This window comes from Sorex fumeus, unplaced genomic scaffold, assembly GCF_029834395.1.
Source record: "Sorex fumeus unplaced genomic scaffold, SorFum_2.1 ptg000002l, whole genome shotgun sequence".
NCBI classification, from domain to species: domain Eukaryota; kingdom Metazoa; phylum Chordata; class Mammalia; order Eulipotyphla; family Soricidae; genus Sorex; species Sorex fumeus.
In genome coordinates this window covers 79755646-79777595 of record NW_026606059.1, presented here as the reverse complement: position 1 = coordinate 79777595, position 21950 = coordinate 79755646, and the positions used below count along the sequence as shown (strand labels likewise).

General features: G+C 51.8%; 1 protein-coding gene across 1 annotated transcript in view; it reads right to left on the bottom strand.

Moving 5' to 3' along the window:
* Positions 1-21950, bottom strand: part of SNX31 (sorting nexin 31) — a 37901-nt gene that overhangs the window by 12500 nt on the left and 3451 nt on the right. Inside the window, exons 3-10 of the mRNA XM_056113266.1 lie at positions 17889-18003; positions 16587-16651; positions 14029-14139; positions 11207-11297; positions 10532-10619; positions 9734-9803; positions 7433-7525; positions 2362-2565 (exon numbers count right to left, since the gene is read on the bottom strand). Coding sequence (XP_055969241.1) covers positions 2362-2565; positions 7433-7525; positions 9734-9803; positions 10532-10619; positions 11207-11297; positions 14029-14139; positions 16587-16651; positions 17889-18003 — 837 coding nt within the window. The remainder of the gene's footprint in view (positions 1-2361; positions 2566-7432; positions 7526-9733; positions 9804-10531; positions 10620-11206; positions 11298-14028; positions 14140-16586; positions 16652-17888; positions 18004-21950) is intronic.

The following is a 21950-nucleotide window of genomic DNA, read 5'->3' as shown; positions in this document are numbered from 1 at the left end:
GGCACCGTAAGGAAGAACAGCCAGCCCCAGAGATCCCTCCTCCGGACTCCGTGAGCGGGAAATATCTGATAATACATCAGGGAGGGCTCTTGCCTCGCACTCGGCCAACCTGTGTTCCGGCCCCCACCTCCCATATGGTCCCCGAGCACCACCGGGAGTGAAGTAACTCCTGAGGGCAGAGCTAGGAGTAAGCCCTGAGCATTCTGGAGTGTGACAGAAGAAAAAGAGGAAGGGGAAGAGCAAGAAAGGAGGAGGAGGAGGAAGAGGAGGAGGGGGGGAGTGGTTTCTTAGGGAAGGTGAAAATGGGGAGAGAGGGAGGTGACAGCTAAGGGTGGAGCTTCTTTATGAAGAAGGCGATGAAGGTTTTCTAGCATTGGTCTTAGTAAGGGCTGTGTCACTCTGAACACGTGGGAACCATATCTCAATTATTAACCCTTAGAAGGGAAGAGTGTGGTTCCCTGGTGCTGTGGGAGGCAGCTGCATGGGTTATGGATTGAAACAAGGAATCCAGACCTGGACACACACACACACACACACACAGCAGAGGTACTAGGGTACAGAAGCCATTCATTTGAGGCGAGACAGTTCTTTTGTTTTCTTCCAACTAATGGCGTTGGAGCTGCTGGATTTCTGTGGGCCTGGAAAAGGAGCAGGGGGCAGGGATGTGTCTCCAGGAGGCGAAGTTCAGGCCTGGCATTTGATTCCGACCCTGGCACTGCCCGGCTCCCCACACCGCCCTCGGCGCTGACGGGCCCCAGCATCTCGGCTCCAGCCCTAAGCACTGAGCCATCCACCCTCACTACCTCACCAAGGATTCCCAGGCTCCCCTGGGCACGGCTGGGGGTGCCCTCTTTAAAAAGGGAAGCTTGTTCTGAGCTACCCATCCGTCGCAGCATAAGCGTTAGAATCAGAGGGGCTGGCGTGGGTAGCACAGAGGCAGAGCACTGGCCTCACCTCCTGCCAATGCCAGCACCACACTCGCTTCCCGGGGCGCGCCAGGAGGGATCCCTGAGAAGATCCAAAAGGAAGCCTCGAGCATGGCCGGCTGTGGCCAAAACAAACAAACCGACTGACCAAAATAAGAATTACAAGCTTAAAGGTGTAACCTACAACTATACAAATCTCATGAAAAATAAAAATGTTACGGTTGACTTGACAAACTCCCGAGAATTGACACCACAAAAGCACAGTGTACAGAATGGGCCAGGGCCGAGGAGGTCGGCAGGTGCCTGGCGAAGCCGTGAAGGAGGAACTGTGGGCCTCGGAGGGAGGGGTGGGGGAAACAGCCCGCAAGGAGAGAGAGGGGTTCGAGAAACAGTTGACAGAGCCAAGTCCCACTGCCCCTCAACACACGTGCACACATACATACGCAAGATGCATACACCCATACGCACATGTATATACATGCATGCTTATATATGCATACACACACACACACACACACACACACACACACACACACACACCTAGTCCCGAGACAGCTAACAAATGCAGGTATGTTCTGAGGCTTTCCCCACGGGGCCCTGTTCTTGCTATAATCTTTGTCGTCTACTGGTTAACCCCAGATCTGGCATACAGGGATGATGTCATCAGCTCACAGGGGACCCACGAATTCAGCACCCGGCCAAGCAGCGGGCTTCGAAGGCCTCTTGGGGCAGGACGGGGCGGTGTGATCCCAGGGAGCCCGACAAAGGTTTTGCCCCACTGGCCTTGCGAGCGGCAGCTGTGAGTAGGTTTGCCCGATTGCACTGGCTCTGGTCCCCATAGCCCCGGGGCTGCAGCCAGGGGTGGGTTCACGTGCCCCGGCAAGCTCCCTGCCAAGAGCAGAGCACCATGACCACGCATGCCCCAGGCCTCGAACCCACAGCACGACAGAGAAGAGGAAAGGGCTGGAAATGAACATTTGAAACCCAAAATGGCTTTACTGGTCAGAGTCTTGTGTTTCCAAGGGTGACAGCCTCAGGAGGGCAGAGCGTGGCCAGCTGAAGGCCGGAGCCCAGGCCTCTGTCCACCTCCACAGCGGGAAGCCTGTGCCACCGCTCCTGCCACAGGTGGCACATCTGCCAGGTCACCACGGGCCTGACTCAGAGGACAGTACCTCCCTCCAAGACCATCAGTGTCTTTTTCATTTGTGTAGTTTGGGTTGGGTTTGTTTGAGGTCACACCCAGTTACTCCTGGCTCTGCACTCAGAAGTTACTCCCAGCAGTACTTGGGAAACCATATGGGAAGCCGGGAATTGACCTGGGTCCGATGCATGCTGCATGCAAGGCAAGTGCCCTGCCTACCGAACTATCTCTCTGGCCACAGGGGGGTCTTTTTTTTTTTAAGTAGGGGCTGCAGGCAGGATGCAGGACACTCACCTGGAAGGCGACTTGCCAACACCTCAGGCTGCTCATCTCGAAGCTGACGTCCCGCGTCTGGCCGTCAGGCAGGGAGACCCGGCAGTGGATGGCACCACCACCCACTGCCAGCTTAGCCGCGCAGCCTGGCTCCGGGAAGTCGCAGGTGCAGGGGTCCAGCTGCAGGTGCCCGTAGTGCTGGACCCCCTGGGCCAGCTCCAGGAACTGCTCCCAGAGGGGTGGGGGGACAAATGGAAGCCACTTGTCAGCAGCGGCTGGCAGGACATGGCCGTTACCCAGGGTCTCCCTGACCAAAGCACTGGGGAAGTACAGCCCCGCTGCCTGCCCGGTGCCCTGAACTGAGGAAGCGCCGCAGTGGGCCAGGGGAATGAGTGTCCCACAGCAAACAGACAAAAGGTAACGGCGAGTGATGCCGTCTCTGGATTCCCCCAAAGCTGCGGTGAGGAGGGAGGAGAGGAGCTCCCAGAACTGTGTGATGGAGAGAGATGGGAGATGGAGGGGCAGAGGGAGAGTCAGAGACAGACAGAGACAGGGAGACAGAGACACACAGTGACAAAGAAAGGCAAAGGCAGAGAGAGAGAAAAGACAGAGATAGAGACAGTGACAGAGACAGAGTAAGAGAGAGGGACAGAAAGTGACAGTGACAGAGAAAGAGACATTCAGAAAGAGAGAGACAGAGAGAGAAACAGAGACAGAGAAAGGCAGATCCAGAGAGAAAGAGACAGTGACAGAAAGAGACAGAGACTGAGAGAGACTGAGAGAGACAGAAACAGAGAAAGAGGCAGTGAGAGAGAGAGAGAGAGAGAGAGAGAGAGAGAGAAACAGAGACAAAGAGAGACTACAGAGCCAGAGAGAGAGCCAGAGAGTGAGAGAGAAAGGCGAGGGCATGCTGGGGTAGAGGAGCGCTTGTCGGGGATGGTGAGGGGCTCCCGCAGCCATTCCCGGGGCCCCCATCCTGCCCTCCAGTTCTTCTCCAGGACTTTCCATTGTCTCAAGAGCAGGCATGTCTGTCTGTACCAGAGCCTCAAAAGAAGATGACAGCTGCGAGGGGAGGTTTGCCCCCCCACACACCCCAGGTTTGCTTCTCCCGTTCTCGTCAAAGTTGTGCCAAGCATGAACATGCAGAGAAGGGTTCTCGCTCAAACTCAGGGCCGCTTCAGAGGCAGCCTCTCCTTTCCGCCTGAGCACTGAGCCCTCAGCACAGAGTACTCAGGCCCCTCCCAGGCACAGGTGGGTCCACGCGGTGGGTTGGGGGAAACATTGGGAGTGACAGTTTGGGAGGGGCACATGTTAAAATTCTCCTTTCTCAAGAAAGTTGTGATGACCACAGTGCCCAAAAGGAGAGACAGAGAGAGAGAGAGAGAGAGAGAGAGAGAGAGAGAGAGAGAGAGAGAGAAAGTGCCCGCCATAGAGGCAGGCAGGCGGTGGGGGGGTGATGGTAGGGTGACTGGGGACCTGGTGCTGGGAAACGTACAATGGTGGAGGGATGGGTGTTGGAACACTGTGACTGAAATCCAATCATGAACAGCTTTATAAAAAATAATTAATTATTTTAATTAGCTAATAATTAAAATAATTAATTAATTAAAATCAATTCATTATTGGGCTGGAGTGATAGCACAGCAGGTAGAGCATCTGCCTTGCTTGCAGCCAACCCACATTCGATTCCTCCGCCCCTCTCAAACAGCCCACCCAGCAAGCTACTGGAGAGCATCCGCCCGCACTGCAGAGCCTAGCAAGCTCCCCATGGCGTATTCGATATGCCAAAAACAGTAACAACAAGTCTCACAATTTGTTGTTAGACGCTACTGGCGCCCGCTTGAGCAAATCGATGAACAACGGGAGGGCAGTGCCACAGTGCTACAGTGCAGTTAATTAAAAAAAGAAAAAGAAAGTCGTGATGAAGAAGCTCCATGCTCAAAACGTGGGCTGGCATTTGCCACTTGACAGGGGCGCGGCGGGGAGGGGCCATGGAAGGATGTTATCAATCATGAAGACCAGAAGACAGGAATCTGCAAGGAGCATCTACTCAAAATTACTTCTATAATTCCCGAAAAAAATCTCATTTCATTCCTGTAACTGCAGAAGGTGGGTTTGTGTATTTTGTGAAAGTTGGCAATTTCTTGGCCAAGTCCCACACGTGTGTTCCCAGACAAGCGGTATCTAGTGCAGTGAGTGACTCGGCTCCTCGCCTGGGCCCAAGGCAGCCTTAGGCAGCACATCAGTGAAGAGCAGGGCTTGACTAGGCACCAATAAGACTTTATTTATAAAAAGAGTGCCCAGGGCTGGACTTAATCTACTATCATTTTAAGCTAAATGGCTTCTCCTTTACATCAATTTCACTTAGAGACACTATTGAATCGTGGCCAGCTATTTGTTCCTTTCTCTCTCTCTCTCTCTCTCTCTCTCTGCTCTCATTTCTTTTTCATTCTCTGCGTCCTGTTCTGTCTTTCTGAATCTCCTCAATCCAGTTCTCAAAATTCCCAAGCCTTTTAAAAATGACTTTGGGGTGGGGGGGTCCTGGCTGTCACGCCCACCGTCTGCCTATGGGGCGCCATCTCAATGCATCAACGGCCTTAATCCAGAGAATCCCAAATAAATCTCAAAATGGATTAGCTCCTTACAGAGATGTCTCTGGACCCCAACCATTTACAATTTTAGAATTCCAGAAAACTTCTCATGATATTCACAATAAGCAATAGAAAATAAATTATCTGGCGTCTGCCCCTGGCAGGCAGGCTTGAACGGTGGTGGGAAAATTGGAAATAATGGTGGCGGGAAGGTGTGATGGTGGTGGGATTGGTGTTGAAATATTGAATGTTATCAATTAATGTGAACAACCTTATGAAAATAAAATTTTTTAAAAAAAGAATGACTTCCTCTACTAATGAATGTATACATAGTCCTCAATTTCACCTTTATTTTGTTCAAAAATCAATGTCTCGTGGTAAACACTGGGAAAGTCTAAAGAATAGGGTGGGGGGGAAAGGGTGGGGGGGAAAGGTGAAACACGGAACAGAAACCTACTGTTCTGTTTTAATTTGGCCTCTGGGCCAGGCGTAGATGCACTGTCCCGGGCAGAGGCCTGTGAGTGGATACGACCTTTCTGGAAGCATTAAAAATCAACATGAATATTAGCCAGGGAAAACAGGGGTTAGCAGGACAGGCCAATGGTTGTAACTAACCACATGTGTGTGTGAGGCTGAGGGTAGGTAAGATAGAGAAGAGACCAGTATGACAATAATAGCTGGGAATGATCACTCTGGATAAGATCTGAGGGTTAAAAGTAGGTAAGAGCAGGTAGAAGCTTTCTTTGCATGCAGCTAAACCCAGCATCAACCCCAAGCACCACATATGATCCTCCAAGCACCAACAGGAATGATCCTAAATGTAGAGTCAGGAGTAATCTCTAAGTTCCATTGGGTGTGCACCAACAAACAAAAACCAAGAAATGTAATGAGAATTCTATTAAGAAAATTATATTGATTATTGTAAGTGATTCCAAAACGATTCCAGATGAAAAAATGACCTTATATTTAATATAGTAGATTTTCAAATATGCAATGTATTTGCTTCTGATTCAAACCCACAAAAATAACTTTTTTTTTTTTGCTTTTTGGGTCACACCCAGCGATGCTCAGGGGTCACTCCTGGCTCATGCACTCAGGAATCACTCCTGGCGGTGCTCGGGGGACCATATGGGATGCTGGGAATCGAACCTGTGTTGGCCATGTTGGCTGCATGCAAGGCAAACGCCCTACCCGCTGTGCTATCGCTCCAGCGCCCACAAAAATAACTTTTAAAATTATTCTATTATCATCCTATTACCAATTTCTATGGTACTTATACTCTAGAAAATATGAAGAAATTACATTATTATAAACGGTGGAGTAGTTCCAGTACATCAGTATATCACAGTCTGTCAGATATTATTGCTTTATATGTATACTATTAAATCAATGTATAAAGATATCTATGCCTTTCAATAAATTTTTTTCCTACATCAAAAGAAAAAGTAGGTAAGAGATATCCTTGATAACCTTTCAGTATTAATATTGCAAACCACAATGTCCAAAAGGGAAGAGAGAGAGAAAAGAGAGAGAGGGAGGAGAGAGAGAGGGGAGAGAGAGAGGAGGGAGAGAAGAGGGAGAGAAAAGAAAGAGGGAGGAGAGAGAGAGAGAGAGAGAGGGAGAGAGAGAAGAAAAGCACCTGCCATAGAGGCAGGTTGGGGGTGGGGGGGTGATGGGAGGGAACCTGGGGACACTGGTGCTGGGAAATGTGCACTGGTGGAGGGATGGGTGCTGGAACACTGTATGACTGAAACCCAGTCATGAACAGCTTTGAAAGGGTCTGTCTCACAGTGATTCAATAAAAAAAAGTTTCAAAAAAGATTGACGTGGGGCTGGAGAGATAGCACAGTGGGCAGCGCGTTTGCCTTGCATGTGCCTGACCAGGGTTCGATTCCCAGCATCCCATATGGTCCCCTGAGCACTGCCAGGAGCAACTCCTGAGTGCAGAGCCAGGAGTAACCCCTGTGCATTGCCGGGTGTGACCCAAAAAGAAAAAAAAGAGATTGACGTGAATAAATTCCCCCTCAGGAGCATCTGAACACACAGACTCGGAAAGAGCACTCTGTCCATGGCGCCGACACCTCCAGCAGGGAAGTGTCTGGTGTCCGAGGAGGACAAGAATCCATCAGAGACACTCCTGAGCCCAGAGGCACCTGCATCCGATGTGATTTATACCAACAAAACCCAACCTCCTTCTCAACTTCTGAGTTGGTTAGCAAATTATAACATCACATTGAATGAGATTCCTCGTGATTGTGGAGAATGAGTTAACAGACTAATTCGCTTGGCAAAGGACTCGATCGAGTGCCTGTATTTGATTAGAATAAGAAATGAGCTGTTATTACATCTACAGACAGAGGAATCAATGGGGTGCTCACCTCACTACTGGTGCTTGGGCAGGTGTAGAAAATGTGGGTGCTTGGAAGGGTGTAGAAAAAGTGGGGACAGCTCAGTTGAAGTCCTGCCACAGATGCCCCTGTCCCTGAGGGTCACTCACTCACCTTGGGTTGGTTGTCCTCTTTCTGGAAAGCCTCCAGCTCCTGCCTCTGGGCTGCAGTGGGCTTGGCCCACTCCCTTTCCATGTCCTGCAGGGCCTTCAAACAGCGGGAGTTGTCAGGTTAGCAAGCAGCAGAAGTAGTCAATCGGACTCAAACCATGCCTGTGCGTGAAAGGCCATAAAAACTGCCAGGAGGAGAGAAGTAAGCCCTTGCAGGCTTGAAAGCTTGTCTTTAAATTAGTGGGCAGGGGGAAGAGGTGATTTAGCCATTTGGGGATCACTTGGTGGCACCGAGGAACGAGAGCAAACAAAGCTGGTTCCTAGCACAAACCACTGCCCGAGAGATCCAGGTGAAGACGTAAACACAAAGTAAATAAAAGGAAAGAATAGGGAGAAAGGAAAGGAGACGATTTTATCTCATCTTGAGGTAGGTTATCTTTTAAATTTTTTTGTATTATTATCATTGTGGGGTTGGGCCACCCCCGGCAGTGCTCAGGGGCTATACCGAATTCTGTACTCAGAAGTGATGCTTGGTGGTGCCCAGTAACATCTGCAGCGCTGGGAATTCAAATGAGGGTCCAGGGGATCCAAGGCAAGTGCAGTGACCCCTACCCTAACTCCCTGACTGCATGGGAATCTTCCTTAGATACAAACGAAAGTCACAATAAAGAAATGTAGGGGGCAGAGCAATAGTACAGCAGGCAGGGCGTTTGCCTTGCACACGGCCAACCTGGGTTCAATCCTCAGCATCCCATATGATCCCCCAAGCATGACCAGGAATGATTCCTGAGTACAGAGCCAGCAGAAATCCCTGAGCATCACTGGGTGTGACCAAAAAAACCAACAAATAAATAAATAAAATTATTTTTTAAAAAAGAAAAAATGTTTTCATACATGAAAATATCAAACTTTTCCCTATAAAACTACCAAGAACAGCTCACCTCCTGAAATGGGAAGGGAGCAACAAGACTCACCATAACCATGCCGCCAGACCCCGCGCCAGGCTGTTTTAACTCAGGGCACCCCAGAGGGGGGTGGGTGAGACACCCTCCCTTCCCCGAGGAACCCAGCCTCAGCAGCCAAAAACCTCCAGAACTCAGCTGCCGCCATGCTCACCATGCTCACCATCGCTCCCCACATGCTGGGGCCGAGACTCATCCACGTGTAAACCTATTCCTGGACACTTCATAAACACACCCTACCCATACTCCAAGAGTACCGCACCACATTTGATGGAGTTCAAAGTAGGAGGCAACCAATCAGAGGGAACTATTATATTACTTTGGTTCTGCTTGAGAACACGAATTGGGATGTTTCAGGATGGAAACACCTGAAATATAGTGGTGGGAAGATGGAATGGTGGTGAGACTGGTGTTTGAATATGAAATGTAATCAAATATTGTGAACTACTTTATAAAATTAAAAAAAATTTTAAAAAAACACTAAGAACAAAGAAGCAAATGGCCAGCCAGGGAGAAGGATGGGTATGTGGAAGCAACAGAATCAAGGTGGCCCCATGCTGCGACCAGACAGAACCCGCAAAGCAGCAAGGGTGGGCTGGAGCGATAGCACCGTGGGGAGGTCGCATGCCTGGCACATGGCAACACGAGTTCCATCCCCGGAATCCTACAGGGTCCCCCGAGCTCCACCAGGAGGGATTCCTGAGTGCAGAACCAGGAGGAAGCCCTGAGCATTGCTGCGTGTGGCCCCCCAGTTTTTTTAAAAGCCAGTGGGGGGGGAGTTCAGCAGGTTGCAGGTGGCCAACTTGGGTTTGATCCCCAGCACCCCCGATGAAGCCCTGAGCCCTCCAGGAATGAACCCCGACTGCAGTCAGGAGTACCTAAGTACCACGAGGTATTGGCCAAAAACTAACAAAATAAATAAATAAAGTAAAAGACCAAACAGAGGCTAGAGTGATAGCATGGTGGTTAGGACACTTGCCATGCACGCAGTTGGCCTGGGTTTGATCCCCCAGCACCACAGAAAGCCCCAGACCTACCAGGAGTGATCCCTGAGCACAGAGCCCGAAGTGAGCCCTGAACACCACAGGGTGTGCCTCAAAAGCAAAACAGACAGGGGCTGGAACGATAGCACAGCGGCAGGGAAACCCGGGTTCGATTCCCAGCATCGCATATGGTCCCCCGAGCACCGCTAGGAGTAATTCCTGACTGAGTGCGTGATTCAGGAGTGACCCCTGAGAACCGCCGGGCGTGGCTAGTACAAAGGTTTCCTAGCTAGTGCAGACGTTTCCCACCGATGTCAAGCTCAAGGTCCCCAGAGGGGCTGGAGCTTTGCTTACGCTCACCTGTGTGTAGAGCAAACTCAGGGCAGCACCGCAGTCTATCAGCCTGGCGTCCAGGGCAGGGTCCAGGTACCTAGACAGGGCAGTACCTGGCATTAGGGGGCAGCACCTGGGCACCCAGCTGCCAGGGCTAAGTAGGGAGAAACTGGTGCTGGTAGGTGAGGCGCTGGTCCAATCCTCAGTCACACAAAGTGAAAAATCACAGAATGGGGCCCTGTGTGCACTGAACCAAGGCGCCCCTTTCCGACAAGACCTCAATCTTTTCCTTTGACGCATCTTCCTTCCTCAGCCTCCCAAGGATGCCAAGGCCCTAGAGAAGGCTGCTTCCTGCCACCCCGAGGTAGGAGAACTGCCTGGAGAGATTCTCATGCTGCACCCCAAGAGGGATGGACATTTATTTTCCTATTTTATGTATTCTGTGAGCACTTATCCTAGGGGGCTTGGAAACTTAAGATGCAAACAACAACAATATTATTAGTAAAGACTTAGGGTAGGGCTGGAGCAATAGCACAGAGGATAGGGCGTTCGCCGTGCACACAGCCGGCCCGGGTTCGATTCCCAGCATCCCATATGGTCCCCTGAGCACTGCCAGGAGTAATTCCTGAGTGCATGAGCCAGGAGTAACCCCTGTGCATCGCCAGGTGTGACCCAAAAAGAAAGAAAAAAAAGACTTAGGGTAGAGGTCCCCAAACCTATGGGGTCAATCACTTACTGTTCAGAAAATTTAAAAAAAAATCACTGTGTTTCCTTCCCCACACCCCCAGTGACTAGTGCCCCTTGTGGCAAGAACAACTCACTCACCACTTCCTGAGTTCCACTCTGCAGCTTCCCACTTCAGCATATCGAAGACTAACAAAAGGGAGTTCAAAGACAGCCAGTTTCTTCAGGACTAGGGAAGGACAAGGGAGGGGGGGTCCCCATTAAAGAGAGCAGCCCACAGACAGGGGCTGTGCCAGCAGGAAACTAAACAAGACTCCAAGCACAGTGCTCTCCTTCAGGTGTGTCTGAACTTTCTGAACACTCTGAGAAGAGCGTCAGATGCTCCTCACAGGCCCGGCTCTTGAGCTGGGGGCGTCCACAGGACACAGATGAAGAGACAGAGGGTTGGAGAGACTTCCACCAGCGCCGACACACCATAGCCTGCCCGGGACCCGCAGCCCCAGAACTGCCAAACCCAACTTCCCTCAGCTTCCCAAGGGTGCCAAGGCCCCGGAGAGGGCTGCTTCATACCACCCTAAGGTAGGGGAGAGGCCGGAGAGATTCCCATGCTGCACCCCAAGAGAGCAGGGTGCACAGACAGCAGCCCTGGGAGAAGCAGAGAGGGGCTACTGGAAAGACCTCACCTCCCACGGTCTTTCCGCTATGGCCTACCCTGAGCTCAGCCCCTATTTCTCCCACTCTCCAATGCAGGGGGTTTCCCTGGGGTGACACGTCCCCAGCTGGGCCCTGCCAAACCCCCGCCCACCCCGTCCTTACTAGAAGGCTCAGTCTCCTGCTGGAAGCCAATGAGGAACAGGCCAAAGTAGTCCCGGAGCTCAGCACACAGCCCCAGCCGGCGCGACAGCACCTGCCGGCAAGGACAAGGAGAGGAAGCTGGAGCCATAGCACAGCGGGGAGGGCATCTGCCTTGCACGCGGCCAACCCCAGTTCGATTCCCAGCATCCCGTATGGCCCCCCAAGCAACACCAGGAGTGATTCCTGAGTGCATAGCCAGGAGTAAGCCCTGAGCATCGCCAGGTGTGACCCAAAAAGAAGGGGAAAAAGGACAAGGAGAGAGCGCGGGGGTAGGCTGGGATGGGGTGCACCCTGCTGCCTGCCCAGGTCTCAGGCGAGGCATCTGCGTCTCAGTTGAAGAGAGAAACTACCCGCAGAAACCACCACGGGAAGCTGACATCGATGGCAGGGTCGTGGGTGCGTCTCCAGGTGGAGCTGGTCAGCAGGGGATTCCGTGAGACCACAGCCCACCTTCCACCTCCCTGCCCGAGGGCTGCTTGCCAGGGGTCAGGGGACACTGGCCAATGGGGGGTCCTCCCACTTGGCTTGCACCAGCGCCTGCCGCTGCTCCCCGGGGTTGGGACGTGCAGCTGTCACTGCTGTTGGTGCCACGGGAACCTAGCGCCCCACTACTCTCCCTCCTGGACCCTTACTTTGGACAATTTGTTCAAGCTGTGAGGTGCCTTCCTCCTGGGGGTCACCCACCTGGAGTCATCCCCTGCTCTCAGCAGGAACCTGTGTGCTACTAGACTGTCTCTCTGGGGACCCCCACGCCGACGCCCCCCTTCAGGTTGGGGCTCCTGGATCACTTCCTTGCAGCACAGAGGCACTTGCTGGTCACCTCTGCGTCAGGGGGGGACTTGCCCTCTCAGCGCTCTGGGGCCCTGCCAGGCTCCAAGATGAAAGCATCTCCAGGGGTGTGTGGAGGGGCGGGGTGCCCGGGTGGCGCTAGAGGGGAGGAACAGCCTGGAAAGTGGGTGCACAGCACAGTCCAACCTTACCCCAGCTCTCCTGATTCCTCTCTGCCCCCGTGCTTTTGCAGAGAGCCCCAACTAAAGCAAGAAACAGTTTCCGTGTGTGTGTGTGTGTGTGTGTGTGTGTGTGTGTGTGTGTGTATGAGAGAGAGAGGAGCACTCTGAGAGAGTGTATGTGAGAGTGCAGGAGTGTGATCGTGAGTGTGTATACGGGTGTGGGTATGGATATGTGTGTGGGCATGAGTTGGGAGTGTATATGTGAAAGTAAAGGCATGTGAGGGGATGTGAGCGTGGTGGGAGTGAATGAGAGGCTGAATGTGGCATGTGTGCATGTAGGAAGAGTCTGGACCTGAGTGTGAGCATAGGAGAGAGTGTGGGTGTATGTGTGTGAATATGGCTTTGAATACGAGTGTGGGAGAATGTGGGTATGAGCGTGAGGGTAGGGGAGAGCCATGGGTATGAGTGTGTGAGTGCAGGGGAGAGTCATGGGTATGCATGACGGTGCGTGGGGAGTATGAGTGTGGGTATTAACATGAATGGGCGGGTGTGAATGAGTAATGGTATGGAGGCGTGAATGTGGGCAACTGAGCACGAATGGGGGAGGTGAACGTGAGTGGGTGTGGGAATAGTGTGATAGCAGGGTTGTGAGTGCATATGTGTGAGTGTGTGCTCAGGTGGTAGTTTGTAAAGCCTGTCTTATTTATTTTGGGGTTTGGGGGCCGCACATGCTAAGCTCAGGGCTTGCTCCTGGCTCTAAGCTCGGGAGTCATTCCCGGTAGGACTCAGCCGACTATATGGTGTGAGGAAGAGGGAATGAGGTCGGCTGTGCGCAAGGCAAGCACCTACTCACTGCCCATACACCTGTCTTCCCTAGAGTAAACATGTCCACTCAAGTCAGACTTGTCTCCTCTGGTCCATGTGGCGAAAGAGGAGTTGCCTGCTGTGAAAGGCGAGTTGGCTGTGGTGAAGGGAGGTTGCCTATGATAAAAGGGAGTAGCCTGTCGTGAGAGAGAGCGCCCGAATCCTAACCACTAGACCACCAGGGAGCGCAGAGCAGCCTATAGTGAAAGGGGAGTAGCTTGTGGTGACAGGGGAGTTGCCTGTGGTGAAAAGGGGAGTTACATGTGGTGGACAGGACATTGACTGTGGTAAAGGGGAAGTCGCTTGCAGTGAACGGGGAGTTGCCTGTGGTGAAAGGGGAGTTGACTTAGGCAGACAGTGGGGAGGAAAGGAGAATCCTATCACACAGGGCCTCATGAGAGGGGAGGGCCGTACCCCTAGAACCAGGAAGCCCCCTGCTTCCAGATGAGCAGGGCAGGGTGCTGCAGGGACCCAGGTTTCCAGTCTCACTGAGCCAGGGTCCAGAAAAGGGGGTGTCCAGTGAAGGTATTTGGTGGGGGAAAGTTTCAGGCTGAACCTCACAGGGCCAAGTCCTAGGTGAGTGTTTCCAAGTGTTTTTCTGGGGCCAGGAGGTGGGCATGAACAGCCAGGTTGGGTGGAAGGTATCTACTGAAGGCAGAGAGCCCTTGTGGTCTCGGGGGTGAAGTGGGTCTGAAAGTTGGAAGCCCTCCTGAGGGGTATGTGTGTGTGCACGTGTGCGTGCATGTGTATGCACACACAAACACACGCGCACACACACACGTACTGTTTTTCAGTTCAGAAGAACTGTCTATCCAGAATGTTCTAGAAGTTTTCTGACTTCTTCCTCTTGCTAGCTCTTCAGCCCCTCGTCAGACTCCCAGTGCATACCCATGCAGAGGCAACCCCAGGCCCCATCTGGCCTGGAAGTCATGCTCTGCTCAACAGTGCTTGAGTTCACACCCAGCTCACCTCCAGGACTGTCTCAGTCGTGTCCGAGGTGAGAACCGTCACCTGCACGCTCCTTCCACTGGGCAGAAACACATCCAGAGAGGCCTCCTCAGGACTGATGCAAAATGTGTCCTGTAGCAGAGCAAAGCGCCGGTTCCCCTGGCATAAACCGCCCCCACCAACCCATGCCAGTCCTCTCTCTCTCTGTCTCTGCTTGTCTCTGTCTGTCTCTGTGTCCCTGTCTCTGTGTCTCTGTTTCTGTCTTTCTGTCTCCTCTGTCCATCTCTCTCTCTCTCTCTCTCTCTCTCTCTCTCTCTCTCTCTCTCGTCCCGAAGGCTCACAGGATCTGGGAAAGGGGCTCAGGGTTAATGAAGTGGGGCCGGACAAAACACCGACATGCCACATGGGTGATTCCAAATAAATCACAAAGCCACATTTTAGTCAGGGGGAAGCATTTGATAAAATCTTTCATGGCACTGAGATGTCCTACTTTGGACAAACTTGCAGGCTATCCAATGTAGCCTGCCCACAGGGCAGAGTCTGGCAAACTCCCCATGGTGTACCAAATATGCCAAATACCAGTAACAATGATGGGTCTCATTCTCCTAAATAGCCTTGAATATAATCTCAGGGCTCGGATGAAAGAGACGTTACTGGGGCCTGCTCGAGGCAATCGACGAATAACAGGATGATGAAATGAAATGAAATGAAATGGGGAGGGTTTCTCAGATAGAACTTCCCTTTTTGAATATTTCCCTAAAAGTCCATGTGAGGCGGTCACTTGTGGTCTGGGGGCCCATCACCCTGTGTGTCCACACTCTTACAGGGGAGCAAATTGCTCCCTGGATGTGAGGTCTGGGGCCTACAGACCCAGGAACCTGGGGCTTCTAGCTACAGGTTAAGGAAGACACCTTGAGACGCAGGCAAGGTCAGGGCTCAGGAAGCTCAGTTAACAGCATGGGAACCAGGAAGCGGCTACCAGAGCCAGACCCAGTGACCACCTCTGTGGACGGGCTGTTCTAGCACCTCCACAAGGGGGCGCTGTCTGCCCACGGCCGCTTCCTTTCTGGGCGCACTGATTCTGCTCCGGCTGGTGAGTCACTCCTGGCCCTTCTCGGACCCAGAGTTGGGGCCCAACTATGAAAGCAACCACTAGACAGACAGAACTTTCCACATGGGTGACGGGAACACAGGGAACTGGCCTCCCTGGGGCTGTTTCAATCACACTAGCTGCGTGTTGAGTAATGGAAGGTTCCAGCAGGGCCGGGCGGGCTCGAGGATCAGTGGTGTGTATTCACAGGCAAATCCCCGGCTTCAACCAGAGTCAGCCAACAGCCACTGACAAGGCTCAGGCCTGCAGAACCCACAGCCAGGAGGGGAGAGGGGGCCAGCTGAAGGGCCATGTGCTAAAGAAAGCAGGGTTTGTCTGAGTGACTCCAAGACCTGACAGAGGCGCCAAAGAGATGCCCCAACCTTTGGCCCCTGGGGCTGGAGTGATAGTAACACGAGTTGGCCACTTGCCTTGCACACGGCAGACCCAGGTTCCTTCCCTGGCATCCCATGTGGTTCCTTTTACACTGCCAGAATTGAACCCCAAGTATCGCTGGGTATGCCCCCCCCCCCAATAAACAGAGTTTGCTGGGGCCAGGGAGATACTTGCCTTGCATGCAGCAGACCAATGCTCACAGTACCACATTTCGTCCCCTGAGCACCATGGAATGATCCCTGAGCACAGAGGCAGGAGTAAACCCTAAGCACGGGGTGTGCTCAGTCTCCACCTCCAACACACACACACACACACACACACACACACACACACACACACACACAGAAACGGAAACTGTGCTCTCCGGCACAACAGACAATTCTTGGCGCTGAGAAATCATGAAGTTTTGCCTTTTGCTCCCCCATGGCTGGAACTGGAGGTTGTAGGTAGAAATAAACAGGAAACTGAAAAACGAAGATGCTCTAACTCAGGTGCACTATCCGGGAACAGCAACGATGCATGAAGCCAGTCCCAAGCCAACCCCTGGGCTCTGAAGAACTGAGTGATCAGAGAGACGCTCTGTGATGAAGGTCTTCTCCGTCTTCCTCCTTCTTCTTATCCTTTTCCTTTTTCTTCTTCAACTTCTTCCTTCCTCAGGGCTTATTCCTTGCTCTGCACTCAGGATCTCTCTGGCGGGGCTCATATGAGGTGTGAGGTGCTGAGGATCAAACCCTGGTCAAGGCAAGCGTCCTATCCACTTTGCTTTCTCTCTGGCCCCCGAAAGGCCTCCCTCCTTCTTTCTGATCAGTTGTGCAGTATAGAAACATAATCACTCTGCTCAAAAGAATACTCCGAAGGCGGAGTAACATGAAACAACCATCGAGATTCTAGCCTATTCCCCTTTGCCCGTCCCACCCCTCCCCCAACCCCCCACGCTCAAAGGCCAACACAGCAGCCATCCTCCAGTCTAGCCCGAAGGAAGAGATTTCACCAGAGCCCAGAATCAACAGGCTGATGGCTGGAAAAGCTCACACTGTCACGAGGAGTCTCATTCTGCAGTCAAGCAAAGATGGAGCCCGGAAAGCGAACTTACCAGCTGTGCCAGCTTCCAGAAGTCCACAAAGACGTCGCTTCTCAGCATGCCAGGATCCACAGCCACTGAGAGACACAATCGGAGAGCTAGGGGAGTGGGCCTGCTGTCAGGGGGCTCGGGAGGCCCAATGAGCCCCCACAGTGTCCCGAGGTCATGCGCAAGCTGGGAACCCACAAAGCAGCTTCACGGACGACAGCAGCTCATGGCCGCAAACCCACGAGCATCTTCCGAGCCCTGCTAACACCAGCCCCTCACCTGCGCTGACCCCCAGACCAAGGACGGAGCTCAGGAGCAGCCAAGAGTTAGACCAAAACGAATCTTTATTCTGCGTGTGACTGGTGCTGGGAGGAGGGAAAGGGATATGCATGACACTCTATTAGTGACTTGTAGCACTGAAGCACTGTCCTCCTTTGTTCTTCGAGTTGCTCGAGTGGGCGCCAGTAACGTCTCAATTGTGAGACTTGTTGTTACTGTGTTTGGCATATCGAATACGTCACGGGGAGCTTGCCAGGCTCTGCCGTTCGGGCGAGATCCTCTCGGTAGCTTGCCGGGCTCTCCGAGAGGGGCGGAGGAATCAAACCTGGTCGGCCACGTGCAAGGCAAATGCCCTACCCGTACCAGCCAAAAACCATGGAGCCTAAAAGGAGAAAAGGAAGTGGTGTCGGCCACAGAGGCCACAGAGGCAACTGGGGAGACGTGAGGGAAGCTGGGGTCACTGGGGGGAGGAAGTGGACTGTGGTGAAGGATTGGTGTTAGAACTCTCTAGGCCTGCAACTCGACACTGAATGATTTGGCAACTTGGGGCCAGAGTGACAGTACAGCAAGTAATGTGCTTGTCTTGCTTGTAGCTGACCCCAGAACCCAATATGGACCCCCGAGTACCTCAGGAATAAGCCCTGAGCATCCATGGGCGGGGCCCCCAAACCAAACCAAAACCTTTGCAATCCATGGCGATTCAATTTTTAAAAAAATGTCAATGATGCTTCACACTTGAACTCCCTATCTGTAAGACCCTTGAATGTTCTAAACCACCCAGGAAATACCAACTTTGACATCGCAGCAATGCTCAAAATGGTATGCCAGACGGCCAGTGGTGGAAAGCATTTCTCTGCTCCCTGCTTCCAGGACCATAGCACTGAGGTTCCGGCCTCAGGTGAGGCGCCTGCAGGTGAGCGGGGCAGGCACTGCCCTGCTTACCTCCCGGCCTAGTCTCCTGGCCCCCAAGTACACATTTTAACAGGTGAGTTTCAGAGCATGGAACCGACCTGTCCAATAAAAACCCAAGAAGCTCCCAATACACACCATTTTGCAAATATTGTTCCAACTGGTCCCGCCTCTCTTCGGCCATCGACGGGGTCATCGCAAGATAGTGCTTGGGTGGGAAGCGGGGCAGGCAGTTTCCAAAGACCCTTCTCAGCTGAAAGATCCAGCAAACGCACAGTTGAGACTGAGAGCGGGAAAGTTCAGGTTGACGGACACCAAGCCAACGCGCGGGATGAGTCTCACTCTATCACTTTATTTCAAGAGAAACTTCCTGGAGTTGGAGAGATGGTGCAGTGAGGAGGGCGCTGATCTTGCATGCTGCTGACCCGGGTTCAATTCCTGGCACCCCATATAGTTCTCGGGGGCACTGCCAGGAGTGAACCCGGAGCACAGAACCAGGAGTGAGCCCTGAGCTCTGTTGGGTGTTAGGGAGACAGGTTATGTATCTCCACACAAGCCCACAGTCAGAAGTGCACACAGCTCACCCCAGTTTGTGTGACTCTAACTCCCCACCTCCTGCACATCTGGTTCTGGGAACTGAGCCTGGCTTAGCCCCCTGCAGAGGAAGTGCCTTCTCCACTGTCCTAATTCTCTAGCCCTTTCCCACACTTTTTAGCAAGTCTACCAGAGAAATTTAAATCTTGTATGTAATAGTCATTATATTTTTATTGGACCATTTCTAGAGTTCCTACTTATTTGTTTATAGAATTCCTATAAAGCCTGCACATTTCTCATGGAAACCCAGGGACATGCCTTCCTCTTACCCACAGCTGATCCGAGACCAGGGCAGCCATGATCCCGAGGCCAAGAGTGGACGCATCAAAAAGCATTTTTAAGTTGAAAGAAGCAAAAACGCATCTGCCCTTCAGCTAGCCCCCCACTTTTGGTAGCCCCTTGAAAATAAGGCATCAGGGGTCACAGCGGGGCTGGAGAGATGATGCAGTAGGTGAGGTACTGCCCTGTACACAGCTGACCTCAAGTTGATCCCTGGCTACATAGGGTCCTCTGACCACCTTCAGGAATAGTCCCTGAACACAGAGCCAGGTGGAAGGCCTGGGCACTGATATCCCTGGGGGATGTGGTCCCCAAATAAACCAAAATCAAAACCAAACTGGATAAAGGAGTGGAGAGATAATACTATGGGTAGGGGCCGGAGTGATAGTATAGCTGGGAAGGCGCTTGCCTGGCACGCGGCAGACCTGGGCACCATCCGCAGCATCCCGTATGGTCCCCTGAACACCACCAGGAGTGATTCCTGAGTGCAGAGCCAGGAGTAAGCCCTGAGCATCACCAGTGTGACCCAAAGAGAAAAAAAAAAGAAAAAAGAAAGAAATCTGCCGGGTAAAGTTCTGTCCTTGACTGTAGGGAACCCTGATTCAATCCCTGGTCACCCTGATCACCTCCAAGAGTGACCCCTGAGCACAGAGCCATGAGCAAGCCTTGAGCACTAGTTAAGTTCCAAAGAAATTCAAAAAGTAGAGAAGTACTGTGGACTGGGGGTGGGGGGTTGGGAGGGGAGCGGGAATGAATCAAAAAATAGAAAGGAAACCAGCCCTAGACAAGTCTGGTTTGAACCTGGCACCTAGGGCAGGAGGACAAAGCCCCAAAGCCAACCACTTCCTGGTCAGTCACATGGAGAGAAGGCGGGCCGGTTTACGGGGTAGGAGAGGCCAACGGGTGCGATTTTGATTCTGCGGCCGTTATCACCCCTATGGCATGTCATCAGCAAATGTTTGCCTTGCCCAGGCCCTGCCTTCACTACAAGGGTCAGCACTGCCTGGGACCAAAAGGCTGACATCTTTCCCGGGGATCAGGAACTTTGCAGCTGCTGGTTCTGCTCGGTGTTCCCCCCTCCCTGCCCCCCACCCCCACCCCCACTCATGTCCCTTCCTAAGAAAGAACCATTGAGGACTCTCTCCAAATATGAGTAACCCCTTTCCACCACCCTGCTCACAGTCCCACCCTCCAGGGAAGCGCGGGTTTCATGCTACGACCCCCTGGGACATTCATTCATCCTCAGGGAGCACTTTTCTTTTCTTTTTTTTTCTTTTTGGGTCACACCTGGCGATGATACTCTTGGCTTTGCACTCAGGAATTCCTCCTGGCGGTGCTCGGGGGACCATTTGGGGGACCATTTGGGATGCTGGGAATCGAATCCGGGTCGGCTGTGTGCAAGGTAAACGCCCTCCCCACTGTGCTATCGCTCCAGCCCCCAGGGAGCACTTTTCAATCTCACATTTAATATTCAGCCCCTCTGTCACATGGGCCACATCGTCTGTCCTCAACAGCCGCTCACAGTGAGGCAAGCTGTGACTGACTCAGAAGCAGCCGGGACAGAGCATTTGCAAAGCACAGAAAGTTCTAGCAGACAGGGCTGGGCCAGCAGAAAAGCTAGTATGGACACAGCTCCCAGATGCGGTTTGTTGGGTTTGTTACCTTGGCATTCGATTGAGAGATTTTGAATTTGATTTCATTTCGCAATTTGGAATTGTAAAAGGTTTTCTCCAGGAGGAAATACAAAAGGAAACAGCTACTTTGTGGGGCAGCTTGGCAATTTCTTACAAAGAGTTGGGCTTATTTATTTATTTATTTATTTATTTTGCAGGGGCACACCTGTCAGACTCACTCCTAGCTCTTGCTTAGGGGTTACTCCTGGCAGTGCTCAGGGGACCATATATGGTGTTGGGGATTAAATCTGGTTCAGAAGGATACAAGGCTAATGCCTTAACTCCTATACTCTCTCTCCAGCCTGTTCCTTCAAATTTTAATTTATTAAGCACCTGCCATAAAGGCAGGCAGGGGATGGGGGTGGGAAGTGATGGGAAGGAACCTGGGGACACTGGTGCTGGGAAATGTGCACTGGTGGAGGGATGGGTGCTGGAACACTGTATGACTGAAACCCAATCATGAACAGCTTTGTAGGGGTCTATCTCACAGTAATTCAATAAGAAAGTTTAAATTTTTAAAAAATTTCTTACAAAATTAACCACTTTTTTACTCTGTCATTCAGGAATAACACTACCAGATATTTACCCAATCTACTTGAAAACAATGTCCAGATAAATCTGCATGGGAATAGTTACCACTATTTTATCTATGACCATCCCAAACAAACAGCCATCAAGATACCCTTCAACCGTTGGATAAACAAACTATAGTGCAAACATACAGTGAAATATTCAGAACTAAAAAGAAATGAGCCATAAATCCATGAAAATACTCAAAGAGGCCTTTGAGGCACAATGGCATGGAGAAGTCAGTCTGGAAAGGGAGGTCTGCTACACATCCCCAGTTACATGGAGTTCTGGAAAAGCAGAATAGTAGAGATAGTAAGGCCATCAGCAGTTGTTAGAACTTGAGGAAGGGAAGTGTCGAGCAGATGATGCTCAGCTTGGGACATAGGACTGTCCTGTAGGATCACTATCCCTGTGGCTACAGGAGCCCATATCTATGTGTAATGCCTGAACAGTTGCAAAGATCTAAAAATATCTCTGTGGAGGTTGGGAGAATCTCAGGAAGGAATGGAGAATGTGAAAAAAAAATAATTCCAAGTCACAAAAGGAGTAAACCATGTCCTTGAAGGAATGTGAGGAAAAGGAATTGATGATTTCAGTAGCTCTGGAACTGAGCAGAGCCTGGAAAACAGAGATCAAAGAAATAGCAGGAATACCAGCTTCTACTTGAATGACTTATTTCCGGTCAGAGCAGATTAATAGTTCAGATTCTGCTCTAGGTGCCAACAGAAATGAGCTGGAAAGTGGGGCTGGAGAGATCATATAGCAGACAGGGCACTAACCTTGTAGGCAGCTGACCCTGGTTCAAATTGTCCCTCAAGCGCTGCCAGAAGTGAGCTGTTGCATTCACCCTGAGAACTACCAGGAGTGACCCCGAAACAAACAAACCAAAAAATGGGGAAAAAAGGAAAGAGAAATGATCCAGTAAGTAAATGAGTGTACACGGCCAGCGAGGGGTCAGGATCCTTATGGCTACCACGGTGGGTGTTCCCAGAGATGGCAGAGAAGGGGAACGTGATTCCCGTGGTGACCATGGATCATGGCTGTGTACACATAGAGAAAGAACTCTTTGTAGGTACATGGAGAC